The sequence below is a fragment of the Amblyomma americanum genome, chromosome 3 (genome assembly GCF_052857255.1).
Source record: "Amblyomma americanum isolate KBUSLIRL-KWMA chromosome 3, ASM5285725v1, whole genome shotgun sequence".
Lineage (NCBI taxonomy): Eukaryota > Metazoa > Arthropoda > Arachnida > Ixodida > Ixodidae > Amblyomma > Amblyomma americanum.
In genome coordinates, this window is record NC_135499.1 from 205,798,899 (window position 1) to 205,821,271 (window position 22,373).

The following is a 22,373-nucleotide window of genomic DNA, read 5'->3' on the forward strand; positions in this document are numbered from 1 at the left end:
TTAAAAAAATATATTCTTCCTGGTCTGTGGAACGTACATGGCACCACAGCCTGCCGGACACAGTTGTTCTATCAATTCATGAGGATGGCTTTTTTGGAGCGATAGCTCTAATTCGCAGCCAAAGCTGCAAAAGCCGTTTCATAGCTGAAGCCTGACAGAAATAAACAAAATAAATATTGTAGTCACCGGATTTCGAACCCATGCTGGCGCGAACAGAGCAGCTTCACTGGCCACTGCACGAGAGCACTATGGTATTACTACAGCCGAGAACGCCTCGTGATTAGCTGCAACACACTCTCGCGCTGTGCATTGTACATCGTTGCCTTCATCAACTTCCACCTGCGGCGCGAACAGATCATATCAGCTTAACCTCGATGAGAGCTTAACCTGAGTCTAATGTCGTCGCCAGACGTGCCGACCACCCAGCAATGCAAAACCATCCGCGAACCGGGCTGAACACGTTTCCGCGCGTCTGCTCGGTTTAAGTACGTTAAACCCTTAGCCATTTGTTTCTTTATTGAGCTAGAGAGAACGACTCACAGAGGGTAGGGCGAGGTCGAATCCATCAACAACTCGAAGCGGCAACGTTGTTAGTTCAATGTATTTAGGCAAACTCCCAAGGGGGTGTATACTTTGATTAGGGAGTAATTACTCATTAGCAGCCAACTGAGAGCTGCCCATACGGCTAAAAAAGAAAGTTGTACAGCTTTCTCAGGCACTTCGCACTTTCTCCTAAGCACAATTAGCTAACAACGTTGCCGCTTTGAGTTGACCAATTCGGCCTGGCCCTTCCACGTGCCAGCCTCCCTGGTTAGCTTCGTTGCTAGAGCAACAGCCCTGGACAGGCGGTGATCCCGTAATTAATCGTAGGACCAGTCCGCATAATTATTCAACTGCGAAATTTACGAAAAAAACTCTATACCTTTATTTTCCCTCTTGGCCACGTGACTCAGGTGGGCGGTAATGATTAATTTCTCCCTATTTGAAATCTATTCCATTTATAGGGTTTCCTTTCCCCTCCCCCTGATATTAGATTAGCAGCGTTCCATCTGCAGGCTAATATTTGCGAGAAAAAGATAATACAAAACGAAACAAAAGCAATGTATGTAGAATGGTCAGCGTCTGCCCGCCGGTTTCACAACCACCTTTTGGGAAAGAAAACCAGCAACCAACTTGCGATACTAGTCTGTGGTAATTAACGTAGCACAGACCCGTGTTTGCTTGCTGATTTGGCTATCCCCTCGTTATTACAAGGTTTATGTAGAGTGTGAATATAAATGAGAATTCGATCCCTCAACCGCGCTTTCCAGAAATAGTCGCAATGTAATGTTACGACAATTGACTATCTTAGGCTCCCCCCCCCCCCCCCCTAGACATAAGAAACTGATATCAGCAAAAAAGCTTCTGAATAGACGAGGATGCAGAAAAAGATACTCATTATTCACAACAGCGCAGGAAACACGGACAAAAGAAGAGAATAGACAACACAAGCGCTGACTGTCCGTGTCCGTGTTTTTCTTTGTCCGTGTTTCCTGCGCTGTTGTGAATAATGAATACGTGCGAACTTGCCCAACTTTTTTCTCTCATCAAAAAAAAAAGATAGATGCAAATTGGGCGCTCTTAAAACAGCGTTTTAACCATGAAAGGAGTCAGTATTTCCAGATCGCAATGTTCACGCGCATGCTGGGGATAAGATTATAGCGCAGACTCCAAGCAGCCAACTTGAAAAGAAGCAGTCTAAGAAGTTCTCAACGCACCTGTACTCTGATTGGTGCAAGACCTCCAAGAATCACCCAGAAAACGCAAAAACCAGAGGCTATTCCCGGCACAAAACATGCATTCTTAAATAGAAAGTTCCAACATAAATAAAGCTTTGGTCTGTTCGCTAAAGTGCACAGTAATCACCAAACCTTGGACGATTGCAAACCGTGCAGCAAGCAGGCCAAGAAACAATGAACAGCTTATGTATTATTCGACCGGCGCAATTATTTATGCATGCAGCATCACGGCGCAGACTCGACACGTGGCTGAACTCGCCATGTTCTGCGCGACGCAGGCGTGGTAGGCTGATTACAGAGAATGGAAACAACCGCGTTACCTGCTGAGGCAAAGCTGCTGCTTTCATGAACAGCGCCGCATAGCTCAGCGTTTATGGTGAGCGACGCATTTAGGAAGTTCTGGCGTTTGTTCGTATTCGATTCTCTGTAACTCTATATGGAAAATGGAAGCTGTATAGATTTTCTTTGTAGCCTTATGACAGCACTTCAGCGGATGCTAATGAGCAGTTACTACCTTGTTATAGTTACACTCCACCTTGAGGGATTCCCCTAAACATATGAGCAAGGAGTTTCCGCAAGGACGTCACAGTCGTGAAAAGTAAGATGCATAGTAGCAAGCAAATTGTTAAGCATAAGGAAGTAGTGCTGTGCTTCCAGGAAGCCAGCGGGCACGAGCCTTTAAGTACCCAAACTGTTCGAAAATTATGTCAGCGCTACCAAAAGAGATCTAGAGTTGTCTAGCGAGTTGTTTCATTGTGATTAGTCCATCTCTTTGGAGCAGTGTGCCCGCACGTTGCGAAGTTGTATGTGTCACAGCTGTGTGCGGCCTGCCGGAGTGCCGGAGATCTGATAGATTTTTTTGCTCTTGTTCTTATGATGACTGACGCTCCGCCAAATGACTCACCGTGCTTTCATCTACTGTTAGGTATTCGATTCGATTGGCGTCTATGTTGATAGAGTTAGATACCATCCGGGATCATCTTCAAATGCTGGCGCTGTGAGAAACAAGGAAAGGAAGTCTTTGATACGAAACTGTAGACTAGTGAAAAGGCCACAGCCGGCTGGGAACATTATTTCTGGCATGGCGTTTATCTCCATGCGCAGTAATTTACGCCTTACGTTTTCTGTATAACATGCACTGTCAGCCGCCTTCTGCGCCACACGCGCTATGTCGCGAAAACCTTCAGCAGCGTCCGCTCATTTACAAGGCTAGCGCGTTTGAAAGCTTCTAATGACGTTCTCTGTGCGCTCGATTCCACTCATCAACGACGGTTTGTTTGGTCGCGCGTTTGATTTAAGGCCCGACTCTCAGAGCAAGCAGATGCGCATTTGGAGAGAAGCCCAGAGCTGGCGTGGCGTTCGTGAAGGGCGCACAATCACTCTATTTCCTCCCTTGTAAAGAAACGCCCTGGCCCAGTTTCGAAAAGATATCTCCAGCGCACGCGAACTTCGCTCTCATCCCATTTGGAGCCGTGCGTCCGCAGGAGCAAACAAAGCCCCCTGTCATACGACGCAAGCCTGTCCTCCTCCTCCTCCTCCCTCTCTCTCTCTCTTTGATCTCTCTTTCTCCTTCTTCATCCTCCCCCTTTCCTTTCGGTAAGACTGCACCGCCGAGGCTTGAAGCGGAAGCGGTGCTTGACATGATAAACAACTTCTCACGGCCGAGACAGCGAACACGGCCGGCCCCGCGTCGTGTCCCGCCTTCCGACGTCTTGCGAGCGAACATCAGGGAAGCGTGCTTTCTCGCCACTCGTGCGACCGTGTTTTACATGTTACTTATGCGCACATTTATTTCCTTCCTCGTTTCGCCGGTGCCCATTGATTTCGTTCCGTACTCCTTTATTTTTTTTCCTCCTATTTCGTTTTTCTCGTGTAGCTTTCTATACCTTAAAGCTGAGCTTCGCTCGGCTTTTACTGCGACTTCGGAAAGGTCACTCAGGCTTACTCAAAAACGCGGTCCATTTGGAGTCAATGCCTCAGATAGATGGAGTGAGCTGCCATTGCGGTACATTGGCTATCACAGATCAAAGCAGATGGATAAAGTAACTTGAATCGCGCCTGAACATAAGCAAAAGAACAAGAGGTATTTTGAATTTTTTTTATTATTTTGATTTTTTTATTCTGAGAACGAGCTCAGCTGCGACAATCGATCAAGTTTTAGCCAGAACTGAGCGCGCCACTTCACTTGTGGGTGTCCTTGCTTTTTGCCATGCTCAGCAGCATCTTGCACGTCTTTCCTTCCTTTCGACGCGCCGCAGCCCGTCCTTGAGCGATAGAGAGAGAGAGAGAGAGAGAGAGAGAGAGAGAGGAGGAGGAGGGGGAGGGGGTTGCCGCTCGATCATTGCCGGAGTTTCGTGCGCACCACGCTCAAGTGGTCGTTTCCGATGCAAGGCGGCGGCGAATTACGCATTCAAGATTAGAAAGCTTGAATCTGAGGCAGCGGGTTTCCACATTGGTGCCCGGGATGGATGTTGGCTACTCTAATCGTTGTTGGATCGCGGTCTGGAGTCCAAGGGCATGCTTGCCTGGACGAAGTTTGCGAAGTTGCCGGAGGATATCGCTAAGAATTAGCGAGCTATGCACCCGCGAGTGGTCATAGCGCATATATGATGCGCGTGCAGGAATTGAGTCGCGACCATTAGTGCTCGCCTGGCGAATTTAACCGAGTCTCCGTGTCTGCGGCCGTTGTAGAACTTAATGACGTCCTTTCCAGCGGCAAACTGCCAGGTTACTTCCGGTCACTTTTCGGAAGTATCTCTTGCATTCGTGCAAGCGATGAAATGTGCGGAATGGTTACACATAAAGAAAAGCTTGCTCCGCGTAACATCTGCTAAAATTTAAGCAAAGATAAGGTATAGCCTTTTTTATTTATTTACATGGACGTCAAAGGACAGGCTGTTGCGTGAAAGTGGTGCCGACTACTTCTTTTCGCCCAAGAAAATGAACTATACTGGCACTGGTGACATAATACACAACAAAACGCGGCTATGACAAACAGTGTACAATATACAACACACACAGCACAATGGACACCTCACAAATTCTAGCAGTGAAAGGAAAATAAATAGTAACAGGGGATAAAACAGTCACAGTAGATAGAAAGAAAATGCCGTTGAGCCAACAAAGAAGCAAAAAAAGTAAATAAGCATGGATATACAGGTACGGACAGAAGTAATCGGAGGTGGCGGGGGCGGTAGTGGTTTTTTTTATTAAAATAATAGTAAAAAGGAAGGAAAAGATTTTTGCTAGCACCGGCATCTGCCATCGGTACTGAAGCACTGAGCTGGGGCAGCGGAAATAAAGGATAGAAGGCAGAATGGAGAAATGAGATGAAAGAGGTGAGGGGAGAGGAACATAGGATAGGGAGAGAAGTAATATATACAAACTATTTACACAATAGGAAATGTGTCCAGGTTGTGCGCGTGATTAGTTCATGTTGGAGTTTTTAAAACACACGCGTACAGCACTGTGTTGGCCACAACTGGAGTGGGGCGTCCAGTTATTAATCGTTCAAGGTAGAACTGCGTATGTCGCTGCGTGTAACTAGCTGACGGAGAACAGACGGGACGTCAAGCCCGTGTGTTCGAGGAATGCACAGAGGCTCACCAAGGTTCGCTCACGAGTGCGCGCACTGCCCTGCGGCCACAATAGCATCTTGAGGGAATCTTGTAGTATGTCCAGCGCCCTATAGGCCGCAAGCATATCGCGACGAGCATCGGCGAACGCGGCACAGTGAAGGAGCAGGTGTTCTAGTGTTTCCACTGCACCGCATCCGTCAGGCACATCACTCGTCGCGATTCCGTGACGCTCCCGTCGTTCCTCGGACCACACGCAGCCAATGCGCGCGCGGAGGACCATTACGCGTTGTGACCGTGCAAGTGCGCGACCGCCGGTGATACTGTCGATGCGGTCACCTCCTGCGATGCGTGGGTCGGGGTGCTGCTTTCGGAGATGGTCGTGGATGGCCGCACGCACGTCCTCCAGCGCAAGGGGCAGATCGCTGGCAGGTAGTTGGTGTGCAGCGGTCGCGAGGTCGTCAGCTTCTTCGTTGCCGGCGATGCCGCAGTGACCGGGCACATACTGTGCACGCACGCGCATCCTCTCCGCGCAAGGCGCTCGATGCGCGAGCGAATTTCCCGCACTAGTGGGGTACCGCGGCCGTTAGATTACAGGCCGCTGAGGGCGGCGCGGGAGTCGCACAGCAGAGCACTCCTTGGCGGCGGAGGGCCGAGGGTGAGCAGCAGGTCCAGCCCGTGCCGGATCCCCATCAACTCCGCCGTGGTGGAGGAGCCCAGGAAGGTTGCGTTTTGCTGGCTATGCAGTCGCAGGGCGGGGATGGTAGCCGCCGCTGCAAGGGAGCAGCTGTCGCGGGCCACTGAGCCGTCGGTGTACACGAGGAGATGGTCCTGGAGCTCCTCGTGTATGACGGCTCTGGCCAGCTGCTGCACAGCACAGAGGGGTGTGCTCCGCTTTCCCGCGATGCCAACGATCTCTCGCTGTACGGAGCTCGATATGCCGTTCTGAGTGCAATCACGCCTTTCCTTAAGAAATGAAGCAGCGCTGTTTGACAATAAGAAAGCGCACTAGTGTCCACTACCGGCATGCACATACTGTAGTTTATATTTCAATTGCGCAATGCGTGAAAAATGCCAAAAGGCAAGAGTGTGCTTCGTTTACTTTTACCCGTCCCTGTAAGGCAGTTGTTACAAGGTCATAATCACGGATGCACGAGTCGAATGCGCAAAAGTTGTTCAGACAAACGTAGAAGTCATAAAGAAGGAATGCAGTGAGGTAGCGGCAGCCACGAAACGCAAGTTGAGACTGTCAATTTATTCTTCTTAGTCCTGCCATTTTAAAGTTGCTCTGTGTTATCATGAGTTAAAGCAAAATTAAGTGCCTCATCCTGCTTACCTTTCTCGAGCCATGTTAAAGAACTAAATGGGGTCAAAACTATTTTCCAGCCACTTCACCTTCTTCATTTACGCTATACTTTGAAGCAAACAGCGTTGCCTTGGCAAATAACATTTTGTTAACAAATCGCCTTTATTGAATATCATGCGCGTTTTGTTCGCAGTGGTGTGTGTAGCATAGAAACACGAATAGATAACTGCCATTACAAAAGAAGCACTCAGAACAATTAAGCACTTAGAACTGTGAAAAAAAAGAACCTCCACAAATTATGGTGGCTTGCAGGCATCATTTGCGGTAATCATAAAGCCGCGATGTCAGGGCTGTGCTTGAAGTAGCACCAGCGTCAAATTTACGGTATTGTTATTTCCATAGCGCCTGGAGACCTCGAAACAGGTACTCTTTCTGAATGAAAACTATGATTAAACAAATTGGCAGTGGCTTAACTTGATTAACCCTGGAATTAAGAGAAAAGGAAGCCGGCTTGCTAAGCGTCTCAATCTTGTTCATGCCAGCTCCGCTACACGCTCGTAACAGCCGTTCTATACATACCCACACGACCACGTGGCTATGACGTGGTATCATATGGTTTACGACACCCCCATCGGATGTCATCACTTGGCCACACATAACCTCATCGGATGTTCTTAAGGTCAAAGGTCAACCCAAATGTCACCAATTGTCAAAGGTCAGAGGTCAAAAGTCACCAGTCAAGTAAAGGTCATGGGTCAAAGACCGGGGTCAAGGGTTCGACACCATAGCTGTTATCCATGGTAAAGCAGGGCGGAAAAAACACAAGGACGGAACAAACACGACGACACGAGCGCTGACTTTCAACCGGAGTTGAAAGTCAGCGCTCGTGTCGTCGTGTTTGTTCCGTCCTTGTGTTTTTTTTTATCCGCGCTGTTTTACCATGGATAACAGTAACCAACTTGCTCAAGCTTTGCGTACTTCTACTACCATAACTGTACCACATTTGGCCATACATGGTTAGCGTGGATGGACTGAAGGCCGTTCAAGGTCATTCTCCGGCCTACGCGACGACTGTTTTATCTAGCGTTGTGAAGCTTCGCGCTTCAAAACTGAGTCCCCAAGAGCCACTAGTCGCGGTTATCACTCGAAAGCGCACATAGACTGTCCCTAAGGCATCCAATGCTGTGATAAGTGAGCCTCGCAACAGGGTTTTGGGGCGCGCGGTCACAACGTTTCTCTTCGAACTGTGCGCGGCAACGTCCCTCGCTCTGATGACGCAGTGCCTCGGGCCCGCATCTTGGAAGCTCCCGAGCTGTTCATCAACAGCGGCTCGTCGATCAACGTAAGCTGCGCAATCGAGCACAGCCCCGAGCCGCCAGTGTTCGTGTTCTGGTACCACAACGACCGGGTCATCAACTACGACGAGACCAAGGGCGGCCCGGGCCATATTTCGGGTGCCAAGCGGCCTCCAGACGCTTACGTCAGCAGCCTCTTCATACGTAACGCCCGGCCGCAGGACTCGGGAAACTACACCTGCGGCCCGTCCAACGCCGACTCCACCAGCGTCGTGGTGCACGTGCTCAACGGTAAGCCTGTGCACGAGTGATACCAGCGAGGGCTCATTTTACTCTCGTTGATATTCTGACAAAATCGAACGTATTTGTCTACGTCAAAATGCTGCTCATCGCCGTATTAGGCTTGAGCTACATATTACGCCTTGCTGCTTACGCAACGAGTTAAGATATTGTTATTTAGGACTAACTTATGAGCCTCATATACAGGCGCCTGTTGAAGCGGCAGTATGCGCCGAAAGTTAAATTGTCGTGATCTCATTGATATCGCAAGTATGTCATCCGTAATTGCCTAATCTGTTACATTAGACAGCAGTTGATTTAACAAAAGCTTCTTTATGTGACTGTTAAATATAATCTTCCAGAACAATAACGTTGTTATTTGCAATCAACCATGTCTAGTATTCATAACATGTTGCGCACAATTTGGTCCCACAATGTATAAGGCGTCAGGAAACACGAGGTATGCTTCCTTACACGCGTCCGTCGGCTTCACGTCAGCAGTGCCTTGCGCACGCTTACGGCCAGATGCTTTGCAACCCGCCTCACGATGAACACTCTGGCATTACATAATCCGCTGTTAATGACAAGACATCATTACAGCAATACGCTAGCACCTCTTCATGCTTGCTCGCTCACAGTTTTGCGACGCTGTACAATGTGAAAGTCCCGCAGCGGGAACTCCATTATGTATAACAATGCAGAGTGAGAGCCACATTGCATAAGTCATTAAAAATTACCACGTTCTGTGAGCGTGACATAATATAACGTGGCTTTGACAAAAGCGCCCAAGCATATGCCAGCCCCTCATTATCAATGCCTGTCAGATTATCCGCTTATCAATGGGAGCAGCGCGGTCACCTCGTTCACCGTCCATCCGCGATGTGGAGCTGTCCGGCTGGAATGCCGAGGTGTGCCAGCCTAGAGTCATGCCACCCAGGCAACGGCCCCGCGCGGCGCGGCCTCGACGCTCCTGACACTGCGGGACGCTGCGGGTACCACCCTACGTAGGGTGGTACCTTACGTGATCAACCTATGCTGGGACAGTCAGTAAAGCTAGCGCAAGCGGGAAAGAAAATTCGAGACTGGCAGAAACGGCCTTGATTTGCCATTTTCTGGGGATATGTAAGCCATTGATAGTAAAGGAGGCGATGCGTATGGGCAGAAGCTACAAGCGGTAATGACTAAGGCCACCATTATCTTTTCCAAAGAGGCCGTCATACTTCACACAGGCTATACTCCCCCTTGTCTATTCTCCCACCTTGCAAGTGCTAAGAGAATACATCGACTTAGGGCGCGCAGTGATCGCAAATCCTGGTCGCTATTGTGAAATCGCTAGAAAAATAAGCTTGCTGTAGAGCGCAAATTGCACATACTCTCAAATTATGAATGGCAGTTTACCGGTATCCTTCAAGAGAAAAATACATAGCAGCTGTATCTTACCGGTACTCATCTATTGGGCGGAAACTTGGAGGCTAACATGAAAGGTTTAACTCAAATTGAGGAGAACATAGTGAGCTGTGGAAAGGAAAATTATAGGTGTAACATTAGGACACTGAATGCGGGCAGAGTGCATGAGGAAACAAAGACGAGTTAATGATATTCTAGTCTAAGTCAAGAAGAAATGGGCTTGGGCAGGACATGTAGTACGAAGGCGAGGTAACCAATGGATGTTGAAAGTAACGGACAGGGTGCGTGCGAACGACTACGCTACTTCCTGCCAACGCATACGTAATTCTCCTTGTCTAGGACGATGGAATGTGTTTGCGGAAAGGCGTCGAATCAGACGGATACCTCCCAAACGCCCTCCAGTGTCTCCAGCATTTAAGATTCACAAACACTTGTGTACTTAATCAACATATTAACCACACATCAATGATACAAGCAGCAACAACGCTCTAAAGGCTTTCGCCTCACCGCACTTTAGGCCAACAAAATTCCCTCCTGAATTTTTTTTTTTCTAGAGCGGCATTTGTTTTGCAGTCGATGTAGTCGTGCTGCTTTTGATGATGATGATGATGTCGTCTAGAGAGCCTAAAGATTTACAGAAACTCTTTTTCGAGACTAAGTGATTGTTTGATCAAGCCCAGAGAAACCGGCGACAGTTCCAAAAAGTCTCGTAGTACTTCTATCCAGAGGCGAAGATGTTAACAGCTTCGTTTTTATTTTCCGGCCCTCTTTCCGGCACACTGCGGCGCCACAGGCGAGAAGAGAGCCGCCATGCAGCACGACTTCTCTCCATCGCGGGCCTTGCTTCCGGTCTCGGTGGAACTGAGGCTGGTCCTGTGCTCGGTGTTTACGACGCTAGGCGTCGCCTTCAGGCTCACCTCTTCTTGACCGTCCTGCGAGACCCGCCCCACCACGCTACTTCAAAGCTTCATCACTGTCCGTCCAAACTCACAGATCACCACGGGAGGTAAGTGACGTTAGCGCCTCACGTCACGAAAAGAAAGCCTAAGAAAATAAAATCGCCTAACGCTTTGACAGCGGCAATCAGTTATTCATGTCACAGTTATTCATGTCTCTCTCTCTCTCTCTCTCTCTCTCTCACACACACACACACACACACACACACACACACACACACACGCACACGCACACGCACACGCACACACACACACACACACACACACACACACACACACACACACACACACACACACACACACACACATGCACGCGCACACACACACACACACACACACACACACACACACACACACACACACACACACACACATACACACACACACGTGCGCGCGCACGTGTTGAGAAACCGAACTAAATGGAGTTTCCAGGGGCAGTGGAAAGTAAAATTTTAACGGCACGTAAGACTCTTCTCAACGGTTATCGAACGAACCTTACTTACTTACTTTTCTGAGTATAACTTGATAAGATTTCTAATTTCCGTTCTCGCCATCTGAACATGCTCTCTCGGCGAGTGTTCCGTCGGTCTAAGAGAAATCTATCATATTTGCTTTCGTCACTCATAGTCAGCTTGCCATTCTTGCAGCAGCTGCTATTTAAATTTAACGAGAATGAGGAGTGACAGTTTTCTAAGCCACTTCTGAAAGCCATGCGGTCACTCTCTGTGATACTCGTTTAATCACTGTGCTGTTGATGCTCGCAAATATCTGATTTTTCTTTAAATATAAACGGTCATGATGAGGAACTCGACAAGAGCGATTCTTCTCCCGCGTTTAAACCGCAGGCTTATGCGCAGACCGGTGAGTTCTTCGCATGACTTGTATCGTCCAAGATTTTCTTTGCATATATCTTTTTCTATATATATTCGACGTACTGCACTCGTCTCATACAACTTGACCGTAATCCCTTTCAACGACCAGATATGTGACTCATTGAAAGAATAAATGAAGAGAATATTTTAATCAGGAAACATTTCGAAAGACTTCTCTGCACTGCTCCAATTGTTCGCTTTTAAATGCACCGAAGCTGTGGGATGGCTTTGGAAAAAATCGTCGCTGCACATTCTTCCTCGTCTTACAGACTTTTATCCGCTCTCGATGTGCGCCTTTCAAGAGAGATCTTTTTGGTTTGATCTGGTGACTTGGGCTTCAGGCCCAGTTCTTTTGCTTTAGCTTCGCAGTAAGGTTTGCGGTAGAAAGTTTTTCAACCGTCGACCACTTTCAATTCAAGTTTCTGCATCCTTTCAGAGATAACTTCAGGGCGTTGCTAACTTCATCTCACGCGCTATCTTATTGAGATAAAAAGCAGCACCCTACTTTCTTTGTAGGCTGCAGTCAGCTCTACAGAAATGGAGGACTCATTCATTGCTCTTTTGTGTTTGAAATAGTTTTATCTATCCTCCGGTTCAACTAGATCATTGTGATTAGAAAGGTAATATTTTCTAGCTTTCAACTCGAAAAAACCGCTTCACGAGAACATTTTGTACTCTACTGCCCGTATTTAGAGGCTTTCTTTTGAGCTCCATGTCTCTGTGCAACGTTTATTTTAGTGACATCGGGCCCAAAGAGACAGCGGGTGTGGCACCGAGAATTTTCTTTCCAACTTTTGAATACCAGACACAGGAAGATCTGACAGAAATTAGGACGTTCTTAATAACACTCTATTGCTATAAAAAAACATCTCCGATGTTCCTAAAGAAAGTGCCCCTTAAAACCTAGTGTTATCATCAAAGGCCGTCCAAGACCGTGTAAGGCCTGGTACTTGGCCGATTTTTAAACAGTACTTTGCCCGTGAGTTTGTTAAAAAGTAAGAGGGCAGCAGCAGCGTATGATAGTGTGCAAATGAATATAGATGACATTCAATCAACGTTCAGTCACTGAAACCCAATCAGAATGCCCCATTTCAACAATGAGTAGAAGATTGTGGTGGTGGAATCTCTTAGGTTCGTCGAGCGAAGGAGTCCTTTCGTTCTTTTTTTTTTAATTACTTACGCTACCGACAGCATGCTCTATAGTAAATCAACTGGCCACTAACTTCATTCGCTCTTCAGTCTAAACGGAAATCTTCAACAATATAGAACCACAAAAAAAATCTAAGAAATTTTACGCAGGTCTGGTGTACGTAATAGCAGCAGTGTAAAAAACGAGTGAATGATGCAAGGGAACGCCTTGTCAGGTGTCTTTCATTTGAGTTTGTGCAGGAACCTTCAGCCCCGGTAAACTCAGCTACATTTCTATTTTTCAAGTCTGTCCATATTAGCAGTAGTGCGACCTACTTCCGAGTCTTTTGAAGAGCATTACTGCTAAACGGCTTCAGTTCGATGTTGAAGTCGACCGCCCTGAGCTTCTTGGTATGTCCTAAAAAACTGCAGAAGTATTGCAGCGACCGAAGTAACCTTTTTATTTTGGAAAAGCAGCGCACTTCTCTTCTTCTCTTTTTTTTTCTTGGTCAATAGCTTCATTCGAGTCTCCTTTTAAACCGAATTGGTCAAACAGCACACTTTCTCTCTTAACCCATTCCCTCTTCCCTTCCTCTTCGTTCAAGAAGACATCTTCCGGCATCAGCGCATCGCGCAGGAAAGGTCGGCGCTAGAGCTCGCGTGAGCAAGAGTGCCATTCTTCCGTCTTCGCGTCGTTTCTTGGCTGAGTCCTTCTAATGCTGTCTGTTTCGTTATGTCTCCTATTCGCCCGAGGCCGTGCACGCCTTGAGTGCTCCCTTTTCTATTTTTACCGTGCTGAAGCCATCGATAAATCGCTTTCAAAGTACCAGCGGACGAACGGGAAGCCAAAGCGGCCGCCGACGACGCGGGAAGGCTTGCGGCAGCCGCGATGACTGGACAGGGCATGTGGGTGTGAGCGGGGGAGGCAGATATCTCGGAGAACAGCGAAGGAAAATCGGACCTCAGCAAGGATGGAAGTCGAGATGCGGCAGCGAGTTTTTTTTTTTTCTCTCTCTCTCTCTCTTTTATCTCCTGTTTTTATTCTCCTTCGTCTTCACACGTTTTCCGCTCTCACTTCCGTCTGGAGGCGGTCAGATTTCGGCCGTTTTTCGATGTTCCTTCCCTTCCTTCCCCGAGTGCCTAATTTCCTCTCCAAAAACTTTTGCTACTTTCTTCCCCTTTCTCTTATTCTCACCACGTTTCACTCCCTTTTACGAGTGCTGTCAAGCAGCTGTCTTTGTTTGCATTTAAGCGGATTTGTAGTTCTACTTTACATATATCCTGCATTTACCAGTACAACGCGGAACTCGGTTCTCCCCAAACGCGATTAAGTGAAGGCACAGCCTCTGGTTAACTTTCTTTGCATTTCTTCATCACCGTGGGAGAAAAGCTTCATTAACGTAATTGATGTGTGACGTAGGTGTATGGTTTATGGGGATTGAACGTCCCAAAGCGACTCAGGCTATGAGCGACACCTAGATGTACCGCACGTGTCTAAAGCTTAATGAAGCTTATGTTTCCGACACATCCGTTCTCGTGAAAGATTGTTTATCACCACCACCGGCACAATTCTCTTGTGTTAGCTAACACTAGTGCGGCGAGGATTTGCTGCCTAAATACGCAACATTTGACGGACAATTTTACTTCGGCATATCGTCGAAGATTTTTTCCCAAAGAAATTAACAATAGTGGCGCAATTAGAGAAAAGGTGAAGTGTCATTCGCTCGGTTTAATTCAAGAACAGTGGGACAAAACATTCCTCTCTAGTAGGGCTGTCTTCAATGTGATCAGATACCGAAATGTGCCGTCTACCACCGCCGTCTAGCCATCTTTGAGCGCAGCCTTTCTCTGACACGTTTAAATACTGTCGCACGGTACGCTATTTATTAATACATATACCGATTTAAACAAGGCGTATGAATGATAATAATTAAAATTAATTATTATGCCTTGTAGAAAAAAAGATAAAACGCTAGGAAGACGTGCTGCTAGCCCCGGAATCTGCTATCAAAGCTTGGATCATGTGAGCTGCGGCTGGCAGAAATGAAAAGGACCGGGAGATGACTGGGAGGGGGAAAGGAAGAGGGGAGCAATAGAACTAAAGGACAGGAGCAGGGGCATATAACACACTGAACAATTAAACTGCAAGCACAGCTTCTCAAATCAAAGTTGTTGTTTTTTCGTCAGTAGAAGTTTTCTTTTTCGTCAGGATTTATACCTACTGGAACTATTTTTTCATGTTGGGTTCGTACCATTAGGTGCAAAACAAGGGCTGCGAACCATGCCAGTTCACGGGCGTGCTTCATCGTCACCACCTCGCGAATCGTATATCATATGGCAGTTCTTGAGCGTTCATCATTTAGATTTTTTTTAAAGCATAAGGCGACTACAAATGCCAAAATTTATAAGGCGCTCTCTGGGAGACACATATCTTAGTGTCTTTAGAATTTATTTTATTTCCTAAGCGGAATCCAACTGCGGAATAATATTGTCAGGGTTATATACGTCTAACACTCTAACCACTTCGTAGTTCATCCTTCGAACATATAGTTCAAATTTCGTAGTTCGCGCTCAGACAGCCTACACGACAGGGGTGGCCGCTTTTATGATAAAGCATGCCAAGAATTCGGGATAGGAGCATTTTTTAAACTCGAACTTGCTTATGAACGCAGTTTTTTTCCGGATATCGTAAGACTGAAACTTACCGATCAATTTACCCGCAGATCTCTCCTCGGGGTGCCTGTAGTTTGCTGGAATATATTGTGAAAAATGCAGCTCGTTGATTTTTTTTATGGCAGTCTTAACTACAGGAACCGAGCACAGGACAAACTTTAAAAGCAAGATTATGTTCATAACAGTATCTTACAATATTCCTTGGTTGCCTCAAAATTCTAGCCTCGTCCAAAAAAAAGCTGGACTTGCCACACTAAAAAGCATAAATTCCCGCGCTTTATGGGTCACGTATGACGTGTCTGGACCGTATGTGACTTGAAAGCTATAAAATGCCTCTATCTCGGTCATGTTTCATCGACAGTTTTTCTGTATGCGCTTTGTTTGCACCGATCAGCACTCGTTTCTCCCACTGTCGAAAACATTCGCCTTGTGCACGAAGGTGAACGACCTGTCACCGAGCTGGTGCAACTCCCGCACATGGCCTGCATCTAGGTTAGCTTCTGCACGTAGGGCTCTATTCTTAAACGAATCACGTCTTGCCGCAGACTGTCAATAAAAACAGAGCTCGCTTCAAGAGCCGCCCATCTGCGAATCTCGATCGGGCGCGTAACGTTTCCGGAATGCACAGCCTTCCGCGTGCAGCTCAGTAACTTCCTATGCTGAAGCTAAAGGAATCCGGCTGCAGTGCAAAGAAACAAAAAAAAAAGAAGTGACGAACAAGTTCACAAACACCGAGCTCTAACACGAGGGTTGGACAAAGTTTCTTTCCCTGTACCGTTTTCATTCTGTCGACGGCATAATCCCGAGCCAGAAGAGAAGCCAAATCCTACGCAGCAGTCACTGCCAAGCGCGCGCCCGGTCGGCCGCGCAGCTCTCTGTTTCCTTCAATGCTCCATCACCCATCTCATTCTAAATGCTTTCACTGGACGACCTCCCGTTTCCTCTTCCGAACCCGCTCATCCCTTCTATTCCTCCTCTATCCGCTCCCCCGTCCCACGCGGTCCGCGTCCCCCTTTCCTTTCCTTTTGTTCTCGATGCAGACGAAAGGGCACCGCCGCCGTGTCGTATGCCGCGCGCGTCGGCCCCGCAGGGCTCACTGCGTTTAGAGACGAAGAAGCCGCGCGCAAATTTGCGGCGGCCGCCGCCGCCACCTTTCGCTTGATATTCCGCGGCCGTCGTTCACAGGCCCTTATTTGCAAGTTCAGGGGTGTCCGTCCGACCCCTTCTTTCGAAGCCCGCCCGCCGCCGCCGCTGTGTTTTGGATTGGCGTGAATTGTTGTTCCCCAGCGGAAAGGGCGCCGGGACGGTGAAGCTGCTGCCGCCCCCGTGCGCGGCGGCAGCTTTGTTCTCGCTGCTCTCTGTGCTTTATTTCTTTGGTTTTCTATTCTCTCGCGTTCGGCCAGCAGCAGCCGCCCCCGGCGGCTCCGGGGCACGCAGTTTGAATAGCGTCGTCGGAAACGAACGCTTCTTTCCGAACACGGCCGCTTTGGCCTCTCGGGCGGCCCCCGGCGCTGTCTCGACGGTGCCGTAAGGAGCTTTTTTGAAAAGAAGACGGACGACCTCCACGGTTTCGTGTTTTGATAGCGTTGCTCTCGCTGTTTCCATTCGTCGCGGAAAAAAAAAAAAAACTCGCACAATTCGGCCGAAGTAAAGCTGGCACTCGCAATCGGCAGCCATCTTGTGCTTTTCTTTATTTTTCTTTCCTGATTTCTTCTGCATTCCACGAGGAAGAGGGGGGGGGGGGGGGGGTCAGCCTTGCGAATTTACTTGACAAAAATTATGAGCACTCATCTGAGTGTCTTGCCATGGTGGAGGACAAATCAGAAAACACATGTATCGTTATGAAGCTTCCGAAAGCGTATTCTTCTAATTTGTTCTCGTTATTTATTTGATCTCAATGAAATCTCGGCGTATACCAGATGTTGCGGATGCATAGAGTCCGGTATCACTGCTTTATCACTGCTGGTAATTTTGAGATGTGGAGTGAGCCACAACCGTCAGGTGCAAGGAATAAGTGGAGGGATGAGGGTATTTGAGAAAAATGAGGTAGTTTATTGGCTCTAGAGTGCATGCAAAATGTGCACTAGACCTCTCGACAGGCTCGGTAGCGCAAGTTTCCGGGACTTGAGTAGTTGGGATAAGAAAACATGTCACGTGGTAATTGCGTCTAAAGTGTCGCCAAGTTAGATGGAGTGTGAATTTGGTTAAATATCCACGTTTTCCAAGCGAGCAAGGTTCTCTCAGATCATGAATGTGAATTTACCAATATCCCTCAAGAGAAAAGTATATAAAAGCTGTAGCTTAACGGTACTGGCCTATGGGGCCGAAACGTGGATTCTAACGAAAAGGGTTTAACTTAAATTGAGGACAACGCAGTGAGCTAGCGAAAGAAAAATGGTAGACATAACGTCAACAGATAGAAAGAGAGCAGAGTGGGTGAGAGAACAAACGCGGGTTAGTGATAATGCCACGAGTCTTTGTAGTGTTTGTTTGTTCATTCTTTAAACCTACCGTCACGCCGCTTTATCACATTGTTCGTGGACGTAAGGCACAACCAGGTTTATCTCGATTGATCGCATCCAGTCGGAGTCGATTCTGTGTTGTTCCGGAATGTTATAGTAACTTTGCACGCTTTATCTCGAAAGTTCGCTTTCAGATTTAAAGTGAGCACGGCCGAGAGAGGCGGGCATTCTGTTCGACGACCACCGAGCACACTTGTCACTTCGCCGCCGCCGAGTGATTCAGTCCATTGTGGGGGCAAGTCAGCCCAAATAATGAGCTTTGTTCAGACGCCCTTTTTACTGTCTTTCTGCTCTCCGGATTGCAGCCACCACCATGTGATTATATTGTAGTCGCAATCAAGAACAAGAAGTGGGCTTTAGCAGGGTATGTAATGCGAAGTCAAGATAACCGATGGTCCTCAAGGGTAACAAGGTAACAGAGTGGATCCCAAGCGAAGGCAAAGGTAGCAGGCGGACGCAGAAGATTAGGTAGGCAGATGAACTTAAGAAGTTTGCGAAGATTAGGTGGCCACGACTAACACAGAAAAGGTTGGTGGAGTATCTTAAAGCCCTTTGTCCTGCAGCTGGGACGTACTCAGGCTCGTGATGATGATAATGATGTATTGTACTGATTGCAACTGGCTAATTGAAAAGGCACGCACTTGGACAAACTGAAACACAAAGCCTCTGCGATGGAAATGCTCAGTTTCGGATTAGTACAGGAAGCAGGAATAGCATGCTTTTTTAGTAATGCCTGACTCTAGACACAGCTGCAAATAATGGCTCAGATATTTGCGCATCTTATTTCGTTAGTCACCTTATGTATGCGGCAGCAAGGCCTTAACTACCTACATTGCGTACCGCATTCTCACCCTAATGCTTCAGAAGATCCGCATTCGCGTTTGGCTACTTAGGAGAAGTACTCGCTGTCTGATCCCAGTGTTTCCCGCACCACCTAAATCGTGCGATATCTGACATCTCCCGCAACGTAGCCGTGAGGGACTGTCAATAAGAAACCCTCGACAGCTGCGACGCAAGGAAAACAACGCCGACAAACCTGGCACCAAGGACAAGCGCAGCAAGCAAAAGAAAGAAAATGACCGAGTGGTCCCTGCGCAATATTGGTTTTCATCTCCGCCCCCCCACCGTTCCCCCCCCCCCCCCCAGTCAAGTGTCTCTCCTTTGTCGTCTTTTCGCGTTTTTTATCGACGTCCGCCGTCGCATTTTGCCAGACTTTGTGCAAGGTGTTTCCGAAATACTTTAGTGCATGGACGACGGGTCGCCTCAGTGTATATATGATGTTTGCAGTGGCCGGCAGGCTGGGTGGTGGAGGGTGAGGCCGAATGGCAGTGTGAGCGGCCGGGACTCTCATAAGAGACATCTGGCGCCAGCACTCTTGCGCGCGCTTTGCTCCGGCCACCGAGCGTGTGCGTGCGTACCTACTTGCACCCCTGCCGCTACAGCTGAGACGTTGCGCATTGGTCCTTCGCTGTTCCCTCTCACTTTATGAGCAGCGCACCTACCCTTGGAACAATGCTGCCTGCCGACCAGTGGGCTGACCGCGCATGTGTCAAACTGTAAAAACCTACAAAGTGGCTACAAACTGGAAATGTGTTAACGTTTGAATGCAGCGGGAACTGGGTGTCGGGTTCATGCTGAAAGCAAAGCTCCAAAGAAAGGCGACAGAATTCTCTCTCCTATTGCGCCCAAGGCTTAATTTGGGCAGAAATTGGAACTTTATTTAGCGCTCGGGCAATATGTTACTACGGTTCCCCAGCATAAGTAGAGGAAGAGTTCCAAAATTTTTAGCAATGATACAGAGCTTCTCGCGGAAAATGTATGAAAAAAATGAACTATAGGGAGATAGCATTAAATCTGCATATAATAACACAACAGAGTATATGATCAAATAAGGACAAGCTGGAACTTCCACAGAAGCCCTAGTTAAAGGTAAAAAATAAAAACTTACGAGATAGGCTTCGTATTGTTAGAGGCTTGACATTCGCTAGAGATAGATTTATTCACCATTCAGCGATGTCGAAAGCGGACAGCAGTGGTTTTTTGCCCTTCCAAGCCAGCGCTCGCCCTGTAAATGATGAGACAAGGAGAAAACGTAGATGCGGAGCTGCGATGCATAAGTGGAACAAACAACCGCTTAAATCGAAATTGGTGGGTTCAGTGACTTTTTTGTGAAAGAAACAGGCGACTCATCGCTTCTATTCTTCAGGCCGACAAAACCTCAAATACATGTACTGCAGAGCAGAGAAGCTGCCCTCCACCCTGTCAGCGAATGGGACAAAGACGAGTATATTTTCACGCGTGAGCACACAAGCCTCTACATGCTGCATGCTTTTCTTCTCTGGTCCATGTGTGTACCACTGACTCAGCAGTCGATGAACCTCCACCTCTTTTCGCCTCCGGAGAACCATTTTTCTTTCCTTTCTCGCTAGGTTTACGTAAGAACTTCGAGGAATGAATAGAAGTGTGTCCTGAGGGCATCAACTGCCGATAGACAAAACAAGCATTAGAAAACTGCAAGATCGCGCAACAAGGCGTGCAACTGCGTGCTGGTGCTTACGCCGAGAAGGCAGCTAGATGATCAGGTCGACGTGCAATACGCGGTCCGTGGATGCGTGTTTGCCTCGTCGGCACTTGCCCGGAAAGAAGCGGCTGCCTATTCGCGGATTTCGCAACGGTACGAGTACGCTGACGGGGCTCTGCTCGCGGAGGGGCTTTTCGATCGTGGTAGCGCAGGCCGAAAGAAAGACACTCCCCGTACACACAAACCCTGCGCGCCCGCAGTGACACAGCAAGAAAGAAAGGGACGTCTTCAGATCTCTCTTGAGGAGGAAAGCGATGTAATCGCGAGGCTTAGCGGCGTGTACGGCAAGGTCGCCTTTGGTCCGCCGGTGCCTAGACGGGTGCACGGCGAAGGGCATGCAGGCGGACACTGAAGGAGAAGCCGGTGTTGTACGCGTCGGTGAACGCGATTTCGGCCGCTGATGCCGCCGGCGTCCGCCTATATCTCTCCGTCCGTCCCTGCGCCTTTTAGTGCTACAGCGCTCGCGGCTACCAGCCTCATTTCTAATCACGCGGGGGAGGAAGATTTTTCTCTTTGTGATCTCCGGCATCCTTCATTAGTTTAATCCTGATGCCGGGGCTATTGGGCGGCGCGGGTCTCTTCCGCATCCGGTCTCCTCCATTGATTTCCCATCGCGTCCGCGGCTCTCGTCATCCGATGCCGCTCGGCGCTAGCCCCCCCTCCATCATTCCCCCTCACCTTCTCTGGTCTCCTCCACCTCCCCTCTTCCCCTGCTCTCTCCACCTCACGTGGCAACCCGCCCGCTTTTGTGCGCGGTCTTCTGGCGATTGTTCGCTCCTTCCGATCGATTCCATTGCGTCTGCGCTACTTTCTCCGCTCCTTTACTCCCCCTTCCACCCCCTTTCTCTCTACTCGCGTGCCTGTGTCACTATATTCACCAAAAGCAGCAGCAGCAGCCGCACTCGTATACAAAAGAAAAAAGAAAGTTGCTCCCTCATTTTCCTCAGGTTATTATTCGCAGTTGCTCGTGTCCGCGTCTTCGCATCCCTTCCCACACTGCTCGCTATTTTCTTCATTTCTCGAGGAGCTTTAGCGTGCGTGCATTGAGAAGCTTCGCACTAGCAGGCCCGCTCTTTGTCCTTTATCTCGAGAGACAAAGTGAGTAATGAGAACGGGCTGGCGGGAGGAACGGTGGCTGTTGAGGGAGAGTTTATCTCGCACACAAATGCTGCGGGTAGGACCACCGCCACGCAACGCTATAAAGAGTGGCTCCTAAGCAAGAATCGTTTGGATTGGAGAAAAAATCCAAGCCACTTACAAATCGTGCATGCAAACGCTTTTGCAGAGGCGAAGTATTTTTAGTTTTTTTTATTTCTGCCAAGAACAGGCACGTCCTTGAGAGGAGCCATTTGTTTTCCTTTTTTTTTTTGCAATGCTAGTAAGAACTGGGTGCGGGAAACCAGTATCTGGAAATCAACAGAAATAGTGACAGCGTTTTGGAGATAACGTTAGTAGTAGTTGAGTAGACAAGGAAAGGGAAAAGAGGTGTTCGTTATAACATACATAACGGAACCCAACAGCCACCGAAACACGGCGTCTGTGACAGTTTGCTTCCGTCATGTATTAACAATAATTGCATACTTTCGTGCAGCTAAGCATACAGAGTCGCTCACTACTAGCCTGAAAACAGGGCCGTGTGAGCGAGCTACATCCCAACTCCTCAGCTTCATACGAGGGGCATGTGCGCCTTAATGTGCACGTGCAGAAAGTGCAAGTGCCTTAACAGCGGCCTGCGCTGCCTACGCCTGCTGGGTAGTTCAGAACTATCCAGAGCAGGGGATATTCATGTTGTCTTAACAAGGTGATGGTTCGGTCTAATGGGTATGCGTTATGATCCATAGCGCAGCAACAAAACAGGGGACAAACACAAGCGCTAAACTTCCACTACGGCTTTATTTGGAGCACACAGAATTTATACATGAAGAAAACAACGATACCTGTCAGATTAGAGAAGATAATTTGTAAAAGCTTTTTAAAGAACACATGCAACACATTTCGCCG

At 48.2% G+C, this 22,373-nt stretch overlaps 1 protein-coding gene across 1 annotated transcript in view; it reads left to right on the top strand.

Moving 5' to 3' along the window:
- LOC144123598 (zwei Ig domain protein zig-8-like) overlaps positions 1–22,373 on the top strand; it is a 192,247-nt gene that overhangs the window by 164,227 nt on the left and 5,647 nt on the right. Inside the window, exons 4-5 of the mRNA XM_077656404.1 lie at positions 7,940–8,245; positions 10,434–10,646. Coding sequence (XP_077512530.1) covers positions 7,940–8,245; positions 10,434–10,567 — 440 coding nt within the window. The 3' untranslated portion in view covers positions 10,568–10,646. The remainder of the gene's footprint in view (positions 1–7,939; positions 8,246–10,433; positions 10,647–22,373) is intronic.